Genomic DNA, 10628 nt, shown 5'->3' on the forward strand with positions numbered 1-10628 from the left:
CTGATTGTAACTACTCGAAATATTCGTCTTAGACCCCATAAAGTACATATATTCTTGATCGTCGTGAAATTTTATGTCGATCTAGCCATGTCCGTCCGTCTGTCCGTCCGTCCGTCTGTCTGTCGAAAGCACGCTAACTTCCGAAGGAGTAAAGCTAGCCGCTTGAAATTTTGCACAAATACTTCTTATTAGTGTAGGTCGGTTGGTATTGTAAATGGGCCATATCGGTCTATGTTTTGATATAGCTGCCATATAAACCGATCTTGGGTCTTGACTTCTTGAGCGTCTAGAGTGCGCAATTCTCATCCGATTGGGATGAAATTTTGCACGAAGTGTTTTGTTATGATATCCAACAACTGTGCCAAGTATGGTTCAAATCGGTCCTTAACCTGATATAGCTGCCATATAAACCGATCTTGGGTCTTGACTTCTTGAGCCTCTAGAGTGCGCAATTCTTATCCGATTGGAATGAAATTTTGCACGACGTGTTTCGTTATTATATCCAACAACTGCGCCAAGTATGGTTCAAATCGGTTCATAACCTGATATAGCTGCCATATAAACCGATCTTGGGTCTTGACTTCTTGAGCCTCTAGAGTGCGCAATTCTTATCCGATTGGGATGAAATTTTGCACGACGTGTTTTGATATGATACCCAACAACTGTGAGAAGCATGGTTCAAATCGGTCCTTAACCTGATATAGCTGCCATATAAACCGATCTTGGGTCTTGACTTCTTGAGCCTCTAAAGGGGCGCAATTCTTATCCAATTTGAATGAATTTTGGCACGTAGTATTTTGTTATGATATTCAACAACTGTGCAAAATATGGTTCAAATCGGTTCATAACCTGATATAGCTGTCATATAAACCGATCTGGGGTCTAGACTTCTTGAGCCTCTAGAGTGCGGAATTCTTATCCGATTGGAATGAAATTTTTCACGACGTGTTTCGTTATTATATCCAAAAACTGTGCCAAGTATGGTTCAAATCGGTCCATAACCTGAAATAGCTGCCATATAAACCGATCTGGGATCTTGACTTCTTGAGCCTCTAGAGGTCGCAATTATTATCCGATTTGCCTGAAATTTTGTACGACGGATTCTCTCATGACCATTAACATACGTGTTTGGTATGGTCTGAATTGGTCTATAGCCCGATACAGCTCCCATATAAATCTATCTCTCTATTTTACTTCTTGAGCCCACAAAGAGCGCAATTCTTATTCGAATTGGCTAACATTTAACACAAGTCTCCAACATAAATATAATTTAATTGTGGTCCAAACCGGACCATATCTTAATATCGCTCTAATAGTAGAGAAAATCTTTTCTTATATCCTTTTTTTTGCCTAAGAAGAGATGCCGGGAAAAGAACTCGACAAATGCGATGGAGGGTGGAGGGTATATAAGATTCGGCCCGGCCGAACTTAGCACGCTTTTACTTGTTTAATTTAAGACTTTTAAACTAGTTATAAAATGTTGAGGAAATTTCTTTGAAAATAGGATATGTTACCGTAGGTTAGCAAAATTTCATTACAAAAGAGAAAATTTTCATAAAGCGTAATACAATTTTATACCAATTTTGGGTAAATTTTTTACTACATAATACGATACCCTTTTTTCCAGTGTAAAGCCTTGAAATTTTGCACATGATATTGATAACACTTCAGATTGAAGTACTAGTTTTTTTTCGATTTTCTACCACTGTACAACGGACCAAAATGCGAAATTTGGGTTGTTTCAGGCCTCGTTCAACCCTGAATTGTTTTATTGCATCTCTTTTTTCGAATTTGTTTTTGCAAATTTGCCCACCAACATTCCATTAATATTGTAACTGAGTTATTGGAAAATATGATGAATATATATTGTATGAAATAAATAGAAAGAGTCGCTATTATAGTTTTCCTACAACCTGCCATGAAACTTGTGCGCTAGCCCGGATCGTAGGAGGGATTCTAACCAGCCGTAGGGGGATTCGCTCAGCCGAACTGTAGCAAGATTTCTTAAGAACACTTTCTCTTTCTACACATCTTTTTTGGAGCTTGTTCGCTTAGTTCGGATGTAAAGAAATACTTCCGGTATAAAAGCGACGCCTCCAAATCATTCATTTATCCTTTGTCTTCAAAGTAATTATCAGGGGATTTGTTGCAAAATCACACACCAATAAAAACAGCTCTTTTATAGTAGAAAACCCCTTAATCACTGTGTTTAATTTATTTTACAATTATTTCCATACACAATCATTTCAACATAAGCCTCTATTAGTAAAATATCGGAAAGAGTTTGCTCATACTAAAACAAGAATATTTTTAGTTTTTGTCCATCATAGAATTGACGCATATAAACTTTGCCAAAAAACCGCGAAATTAATATTTAAGAGCTTGTTAAGTATGTGTATCGAAACCGCATAACTGTAAAACGTTTTAGTGAAAATCCGGCTTAAGTGAAACTTGAAGGAAAGAACCAGTCATATTTGGTGTTATTCAATGCAATTGACATCGCTTCAATGCAATTGACATCGCTTAACTGAAAATACCGCTAAACTGAAAAAGTTTTTCTATTTCTATAGGAAATTATCGGAAATTTCAAATTCGCGTCGCCAATAAAAATAAAAAAATGTTTTGATATATCGCTAATTATTTTATCAGACATTAAAAGGGTTTTATTGAGCATTGCTATTTTTTAACTAAAGTCATTTCATATATATTTGTAGCTTAATTTGAAAATTTTCTTGAATTTAGGCTTATATCGCATAGCTGAAAACTAATTTCACTTATCCGAACTACGATAACTGAAATGTGATAAGTAAAACCAAATTGATGTATTTTTAGTGTTCGCCCTTATCCGGGTTCGTCACAAAATTCTTCTATAATTTAGAGATATACGTCTACCTGATCGTCTTACGAATGCAATGCATAATTCAAAGGAGTGAAGCTTCCTGCTTAAAATTAAAAATACTGCTCGCAGTCTTTTCAGTAATATTGCCGAATACATTAACACCTAAAATGACACTATTACTAGTATGTAATCGTAAGCCAAGAATTCAGAAAAATATCCAGAAGCGGGAATTTTTCCCATTTTGTTGGTTACCTTTCGGTGTCAGTACACTTTGTACACTTTCACAGTGTACTCACTTAGCTTTCGCTTATCCATAAGCCGGGATGTTAGCATATGTATGCTATGAAGGGGGTTATGAAATATTCGGATTAACCTCTATATTGCATATCCCTTCTCTACTATCGTAGCAAATAGTTTTAATAAAATATCAAAAGTTTGAGAGATGTTTGAACTACGATGAGGTATAGCAATCCATATATTTTTAACACAGTGATAGTTAATTTGTAAATTATATATTAGAATATATCTTTTATTAAAAAAATTATTTATTTATTTTTTTTATTTGTCTTATTATACTTATAATATTTTCCTTTATAACTAATTTAGTTGAAATTTTGAAAACTTCTCCCCAAAGGGGTCTCGCACTGCGGCACGTCGTTCGGACTCGGCTATAAAAAGGAGGCCCGTTATCATTGAGTTTGAGCTTGAATCGGACAGCACTCATTGATATGTCAGAAGTTTGCGCCTGTTCCTTAATGGAGTGTTCATGGGAAAATTTGTTGGTTCTAACTAATTTAACTATGTATCACCATTTACTTGTATTTATTTAAGAAATTGGTTAATTATGGATGAAATATGATGGTGTTTGATGCATTCGGTGGACGAAACCATAATCGAGGATTGGTAGCACGAAAGTGTTGATGTACTTAAAATCACAGCTATAAAAAATGTATAACGAGAAATGATGGCATTTGAATGTGTGGTATGAGAAATTTCTAAGTTTATAGACAGCTTTAACCGAAGTATCCTCCAGCAGTGGAGGCGGTAGAAGTTGCATAATTCAGGACATTGGAAGCAGCATACAATGTACCACCTATAAAAAGTAACATGTCCAAAACACTAAATTAGAAGAAAAAATAAAAGGAGCAATCGTTTGAAATAGTCAAATGAAACTTACTCAAGGTGTTTCCGTAGTAAGGATATCCACTAGTGTAGTACGGATAGCCACCTACACCACCTCCCATACCGCCATCCGGGCCACTACCCATGACACCGCCCATCCCACCACCTATTCCATAGCCAGCTCCGCCACCACATCCACAACAGACGCTTGTGTAGCATGGGTTATTGTACACAGGGTAGGGTTGATAGTAGCAGGGCATAGGGTACCCACCACATCCTCCTCCGCCACCACCGCCATAGTAGGGATATGGATAATATCCCATACCACCGCCACCATACTGACCCACAGAGGAACGGCTGATCACCACCAAAAGGCCACATACGACGTAGAAATTATACTTGACAATGGCCATTGTTTTAACGACTTTTAAAATTTTTGTTGTTATTTGCTCTAGCTGGTTTCAACTGAACTGCTGCTTTAGCTCACATCGCACCCTTTTATAGCGGGAAATTCCACTAGAAAACTCTGGTGATTGACTTGTGGTGCCTCATCATGATGTCATTATAATCGAATGCTTTTCAATGTCAACGGTCATTGAATTCTTTTTTAGTATGTAATCGTAAGCCAAGAATTCAGAAAAATATCCAGAAGCGGGAATTTTTCCCATTTTGTTGGTTACCTTTCGGTGTCAGTACACTTTGTACACTTTCACAGTGTACTCACTTAGCTTTCGCTTATCCATAAGCCGGGATGTTAGCATATGTATGCTATGAAGGGGGTTATGAAATATTCGGATTAACCTCTATATTGCATATCCCTTCTCTACTATCGTAGCAAATAGTTTTAATAAAATATCAAAAGTTTGAGAGATGTTTGAACTACGATGAGGTATAGCAATCCATATATTTTTAACACAGTGATAGTTAATTTGTAAATTATATATTAGAATATATATTTTATTAAAAAAATTATTTATTTATTTTTTTTTATTTGTCTTATTATACTTATAATATTTTCCTTTATAACTAATTTAGTTGAAATTTTGAAAACTTCTCCCCAAAGGGGTCTCGCACTGCGGCACGTCGTTCGGACTCGGCTATAAAAAGGAGGCCCGTTATCATTGAGTTTGAGCTTGAATCGGACAGCACTCATTGATATGTCAGAAGTTTGCGCCTGTTCCTTAATGGAGTGTTCATGGGAAAATTTGTTGGTTCTAACTAATTTAACTATGTATCACCATTTACTTGTATTTATTTAAGAAATTGGTTAATTATGGATGAAATATGATGGTGTTTGATGCATTCGGTGGACGAAACCATAATCGAGGATTGGTAGCACGAAAGTGTTGATGTACTTAAAATCACAGCTATAAAAAATGTATAACGAGAAATGATGGCATTTGAATGTGTGGTATGAGAAATTTCTAAGTTTATAGACAGCTTTAACCGAAGTATCCTCCAGCAGTGGAGGCGGTAGAAGTTGCATAATTCAGGACATTGGAAGCAGCATACAATGTACCACCTATAAAAAGTAACATGTCCAAAACACTAAATTAGAAGAAAAAATAAAAGGAGCAATCGTTTGAAATAGTCAAATGAAACTTACTCAAGGTGTTTCCGTAGTAAGGATATCCACTAGTGTAGTACGGATAGCCACCTACACCACCTCCCATACCGCCATCCGGGCCACTACCCATGACACCGCCCATCCCACCACCTATTCCATAGCCAGCTCCGCCACCACATCCACAACAGACGCTTGTGTAGCATGGGTTATTGTACACAGGGTAGGGTTGATAGTAGCAGGGCATAGGGTACCCACCACATCCTCCTCCGCCACCACCGCCATAGTAGGGATATGGATAATATCCCATACCACCGCCACCATACTGACCCACAGAGGAACGGCTGATCACCACCAAAAGGCCACATACGACGTAGAAATTATACTTGACAATGGCCATTGTTTTAACGACTTTTAAAATTTTTGTTGTTATTTGCTCTAGCTGGTTTCAACTGAACTGCTGCTTTAGCTCACATCGCACCCTTTTATAGCGGGAAATTCCACTAGAAAACTCTGGTGATTGACTTGTGGTGCCTCATCATGATGTCATTATAATCGAATGCTTTTCAATGTCAACGGTCATTGAATTCTTTTTTAGTATGTAATCGTAAGCCAAGAATTCAGAAAAATATCCAGAAGCGGGAATTTTTCCCATTTTGTTGGTTACCTTTCGGTGTCAGTACACTTTGTACACTTTCACAGTGTACTCACTTAGCTTTCGCTTATCCATAAGCCGGGATGTTAGCATATGTATGCTATGAAGGGGGTTATGAAATATTCGGATTAACCTCTATATTGCATATCCCTTCTCTACTATCGTAGCAAATAGTTTTAATAAAATATCAAAAGTTTGAGAGATGTTTGAACTACGATGAGGTATAGCAATCCATATATTTTTAACACAGTGATAGTTAATTTGTAAATTATATATTAGAATATATCTTTTATTAAAAAATTTATTTATTTATTTTTTTTTATTTGTCTTATTATACTTATAATATTTTCCTTTATAACTAATTTAGTTGAAATTTTGAAAACTTCTCCCCAAAGGGGTCTCGCACTGCGGCACGTCGTTCGGACTCGGCTATAAAAAGGAGGCCCGTTATCATTGAGTTTGAGCTTGAATCGGACAGCACTCATTGATATGTCAGAAGTTTGCGCCTGTTCCTTAATGGAGTGTTCATGGGAAAATTTGTTGGTTCTAACTAATTTAACTATGTATCACCATTTACTTGTATTTATTTAAGAAATTGGTTAATTATGGATGAAATATGATGGTGTTTGATGCATTCGGTGGACGAAACCATAATCGAGGATTGGTAGCACGAAAGTGTTGATGTACTTAAAATCACAGCTATAAAAAATGTATAACGAGAAATGATGGCATTTGAATGTGTGGTATGAGAAATTTCTAAGTTTATAGACAGCTTTAACCGAAGTATCCTCCAGCAGTGGAGGCGGTAGAAGTTGCATAATTCAGGACATTGGAAGCAGCATACAATGTACCACCTATAAAAAGTAACATGTCCAAAACACTAAATTAGAAGAAAAAATAAAAGGAGCAATCGTTTGAAATAGTCAAATGAAACTTACTCAAGGTGTTTCCGTAGTAAGGATATCCACTAGTGTAGTACGGATAGCCACCTACACCACCTCCCATACCGCCATCCGGGCCACTACCCATGACACCGCCCATCCCACCACCTATTCCATAGCCAGCTCCGCCACCACATCCACAACAGACGCTTGTGTAGCATGGGTTATTGTACACAGGGTAGGGTTGATAGTAGCAGGGCATAGGGTACCCACCACATCCTCCTCCGCCACCACCGCCATAGTAGGGATATGGATAATATCCCATACCACCGCCACCATACTGACCCACAGAGGAACGGCTGATCACCACCAAAAGGCCACATACGACGTAGAAATTATACTTGACAATGGCCATTGTTTTAACGACTTTTAAAATTTTTGTTGTTATTTGCTCTAGCTGGTTTCAACTGAACTGCTGCTTTAGCTCACATCGCACCCTTTTATAGCGGGAAATTCCACTAGAAAACTCTGGTGATTGACTTGTGGTGCCTCATCATGATGTCATTATAATCGAATGCTTTTCAATGTCAACGGTCATTGAATTCTTTTTTAGTGGTTAATTATGCATCGATAACAATCTGAACTTTAATACAAAAATATTAAACACATCTTTTCGAAATAAAATAGTCGAAAACGAAAGTGCTCGGCACTTATGAAGAATTCTTTTTTAGTGGTTAATTATGCATCGATAACAATCTGAACTTTAATACAAAAATATTAAACACATCTTTTCGAAATAAAATAGTCGAAAACGAAAGTGCTCGGCACTTATGAAGAATTCTTTTTTAGTGGCTAATTATGCATCGATAACAATCTGAACTTTAATACAAAAATATTAAACACATCTTTTCGAAATAAAATAGTCGAAAACGAAAGTGCTCGGCACTTATGATTTGATTTTGATTCTGAAAAAATGTTACACTGATGTTGCACTACACGGGACAGTCATTTCGACCAAATAACACGGTAAATTCGCATCCTCGTCTTCGGATGAAGATCTTGGTAGCAATACATCTAATACGATGTGAGCTAAATAAAACGCGTTAATTTTGTCCATATTTATTTATTTCTTTTTATATATTTTGCCTCTTTTTTCCAAACATTCAACTCTTTTGTCTTCTTCTTCTGTTCAAACAAAATTTTCTTGATTGATAGCCGCTGATTTTAAATGCATTCGACATTCTCCGCCGTAGACTTGGCACGGTGTAAGAAATGCAAAATTTTTCCACTCTCTGTAGGCAACACCATTACAATCCTATGGCAGCCGGTTGTACGCACCGGATTGACCCGGTGAATTCCTTCATCGGCAAGGGCTGCCGCCTCAGTGTACCACACACTGCTACTACAACAACAACAACACCAATACAAACGAACACTACCACTGGGTGTAGTGAGGTTAAATTTTTTTGGACAAACGTAAACAAAATTTCGATTTCAGTGCAACATGTCCAACATGTGCAAAAAGTGTAGCATACACTTTTTTGCACAACCGAAATCACCATAATAGGTAGGAAAATTGTGAGCACACCAAAACATCGATGGACACGCATAATATCTAAAGGCTGGTACTATATTCGTTTTTCACAGTTGAAACACACACATTTTTCCGGTAACTTTTTTGAAAGACTATAAAAATCTTAATGAAAACATAATACTTTTATGAAGATTTTTTATAAGTAATGAGGGAATATCCTACTGAAGGAAATCAGGAAGTTTTTTTGCTTCAAAATCTATTACCTAAAAAAGTAATCACAAAACATTAATCACCTCCATAAGAGTCAAAACGGATAAACGTATTATAGGGGGTTTTTTAACTTTTTTAATTGGAACCGACAAAGCAATTGCTAAAATAGGGAATTTCCAGATCCCTCATTTGTGCTTGTGTTTTTTTTATACCCACCACCGAAGGATGGGGGTATATTCATTTTGTCATTCCGTTTGCAACACATCGAAATATCCATTTCCGACCCTATAAAGTATATATATTCTTGATCAGCGTAAAAATCTAAGACGATCTAGGCATGTCCGTCCGTCTGTCCGTCTGTCTGTTGAAATCACGCTACAGTCTTTAAAAATTGAGATATTGAGCTGAAATTTTGCACAGATTCTTTTTTTGTCCATAAGCAGGTTAAGTTCGAAGATGGGCTATATCGGACTATATCTTGATATAGCCCCCATATAGACCGATCCACCGATTTAGGGTCTTAGGGACATAAAAGCCACATTTATTATCCGATTTTGCTGAAATTCGGGACAGTGAGTTTTGTTAGGCCCTTCGACATCCTTCGTCAATTTGGCTCAGATCGGTCCAGATTTGGATATAGCTGCCATATAGACCGACCCTCCGATTTAGGGTCTTAGGCCCATAAAAGCCACATCTTTTATCCGATTCCACTGAAATTCGGGACAGTGAGTTGTGTTAGGCCCTTCGACATCCTTTGTCAATTTGGCCCAGATCGGTTCAGATTTGGATATAGCTGCCATATAGACCGATCCTCCGATTTATGGTCTAAGGCCCATAAAAGCCACATTTATTACCCGATTTTGCTGAAATTTGGGACAGTGAGTTTTGTTAGGCCCTTCGACATCCTTCGTCAATTTGGCTCAGATCGGTTCAGATTTGGATATAGCTGCCATATAGACCGACCCTCCGATTTAAGGTCTAAGGGCCATAAAAGCCACATCTTTTATCCGATTCCACTGAAATTCGGGACAGTGAGTTGTGTTAGGCCCTTCGACATCCTTTGTCAATTTGGCCCAGATCGGTTCAGATTTGGATATAGCTGCCATATAGACCGATCCTCCGATTTATGGTGTTAGGCCCATAAAAGCCACATTTATTACCCGATTTTGCTGAAATTTGGGACAGTGAGTTGCGTTAGGCCCCTCGACATCTTTCTTCAATTTGGCCCAGATCGATCCAAATTTAGATATAGCTGCCATATAGACCGATGTCTAGGTTTTAGGTTTTGGGGCCATAAAGACGCATTTATTGTCTGATGTCGCTGAAATTTGAGACAGTGAGTTTAGTTAGGCTCTTCGACGTCCTTCTTCAATTTTGCCCAGATCGATCCAGATTTGAATATAGCTGCCGTGTAGACCGATCTCTCGATTTAAAGTCTTTGCCCCATAAAAAGCGCATTTGTAATCCAATTTCACTGAAATTTTACATAGTAACTTATGTTAGGCTTTTCAACGTCCGTGTCGTATATGGTTCAGATCGGTTAATTTTTAGATATAGCTACTGTACTTATTAGTATTTGGTCCAAATCGGAACATGTTTTGATATAACTGATATGGGTCATAAGGTATGAAATTTTCACCGAATTTTGATGAAAGGTGGTTTACATATATACCCGAGGTGGTGGGTATCCAAAGTTCGGCCCGGCCGAACTTAACGCCTTTTTACTTGTTTTATTTAATTTGCCCCATAGCCAATTTGCTAAAAAATACCGATTTGGAAAAATTCGGGGAGAATTTATTTTGTTTTTTAATGACACTTTAATC

General features: G+C 37.4%; 3 protein-coding genes across 6 annotated transcripts; all 3 read right to left on the bottom strand.

Annotated features, from left to right (window-relative positions):
- Window positions 1–3411: 3411 nt before the first annotated feature.
- Window positions 3412–4415, bottom strand: LOC131994331 (loricrin-like). Of its 2 annotated transcripts, none has more exons than XM_059361111.1 (2): window positions 4017–4415; window positions 3412–3932 (listed from the first exon to the last, which is right to left on the bottom strand). In XM_059361111.1, exons 1-2 carry the CDS (start codon window positions 4372–4374, stop codon window positions 3853–3855), a joined length of 438 nt encoding a protein of 145 aa, XP_059217094.1. In that variant the 5' UTR covers window positions 4375–4415; the 3' UTR covers window positions 3412–3852. The 2 variants fall into 2 exon arrangements, with proteins under 2 accessions (XP_059217094.1, XP_059217095.1); XM_059361112.1 differs by having other exon boundaries at window positions 3412–3958.
- A 547-nt stretch (window positions 4416–4962) lies between these two features.
- On the bottom strand, window positions 4963–5966 carry LOC131994330 (loricrin-like). 2 transcript variants are annotated; one of them, XM_059361109.1, is made up of 2 exons: window positions 5568–5966; window positions 4963–5483 (listed from the first exon to the last, which is right to left on the bottom strand). In XM_059361109.1, the coding sequence occupies exons 1-2, from the start codon at window positions 5923–5925 to the stop codon at window positions 5404–5406; spliced, it is 438 nt and encodes a 145-aa protein (XP_059217092.1). In that variant the 5' UTR covers window positions 5926–5966; the 3' UTR covers window positions 4963–5403. The 2 variants fall into 2 exon arrangements, with proteins under 2 accessions (XP_059217092.1, XP_059217093.1); XM_059361110.1 differs by having other exon boundaries at window positions 4963–5509.
- A 547-nt stretch (window positions 5967–6513) lies between these two features.
- On the bottom strand, window positions 6514–7517 carry LOC106095093 (loricrin). Of its 2 annotated transcripts, none has more exons than XM_013262340.2 (2): window positions 7119–7517; window positions 6514–7034 (listed from the first exon to the last, which is right to left on the bottom strand). In XM_013262340.2, exons 1-2 carry the CDS (start codon window positions 7474–7476, stop codon window positions 6955–6957), a joined length of 438 nt encoding a protein of 145 aa, XP_013117794.1. In that variant the 5' UTR covers window positions 7477–7517; the 3' UTR covers window positions 6514–6954. The 2 variants fall into 2 exon arrangements, with proteins under 2 accessions (XP_013117794.1, XP_013117795.1); XM_013262341.2 differs by having other exon boundaries at window positions 6514–7060.
- Between the last annotated feature and the right edge of the window lie 3111 nt (window positions 7518–10628).

This window comes from Stomoxys calcitrans, chromosome 1 (assembly GCF_963082655.1).
Source record: "Stomoxys calcitrans chromosome 1, idStoCalc2.1, whole genome shotgun sequence".
Taxonomy (NCBI): Eukaryota; Metazoa; Arthropoda; class Insecta; order Diptera; family Muscidae; genus Stomoxys; species Stomoxys calcitrans.

What these genes read in the sequence shown, in the direction of transcription:
- LOC106095093 (XM_013262340.2), bottom strand. Translation starts at nt 7,476, where the DNA reads ATGGCCATTGTCAAGTATAATTTCTACGTCGTATGTGGCCTTTTGGTG. An exon ending in TTACTACGGAAACACCTTGA is followed by an intron (nt 7,035 to 7,118) that starts GTAAGTTTCATT and finishes TACTTTTTATAG; the next exon opens with GTGGTACATTGTATGCTGCT.
- LOC131994330 (XM_059361109.1), bottom strand. Translation starts at nt 5,925, where the DNA reads ATGGCCATTGTCAAGTATAATTTCTACGTCGTATGTGGCCTTTTGGTG. An exon ending in TTACTACGGAAACACCTTGA is followed by an intron (nt 5,484 to 5,567) that starts GTAAGTTTCATT and finishes TACTTTTTATAG; the next exon opens with GTGGTACATTGTATGCTGCT.
- LOC131994331 (XM_059361111.1), bottom strand. Translation starts at nt 4,374, where the DNA reads ATGGCCATTGTCAAGTATAATTTCTACGTCGTATGTGGCCTTTTGGTG. An exon ending in TTACTACGGAAACACCTTGA is followed by an intron (nt 3,933 to 4,016) that starts GTAAGTTTCATT and finishes TACTTTTTATAG; the next exon opens with GTGGTACATTGTATGCTGCT.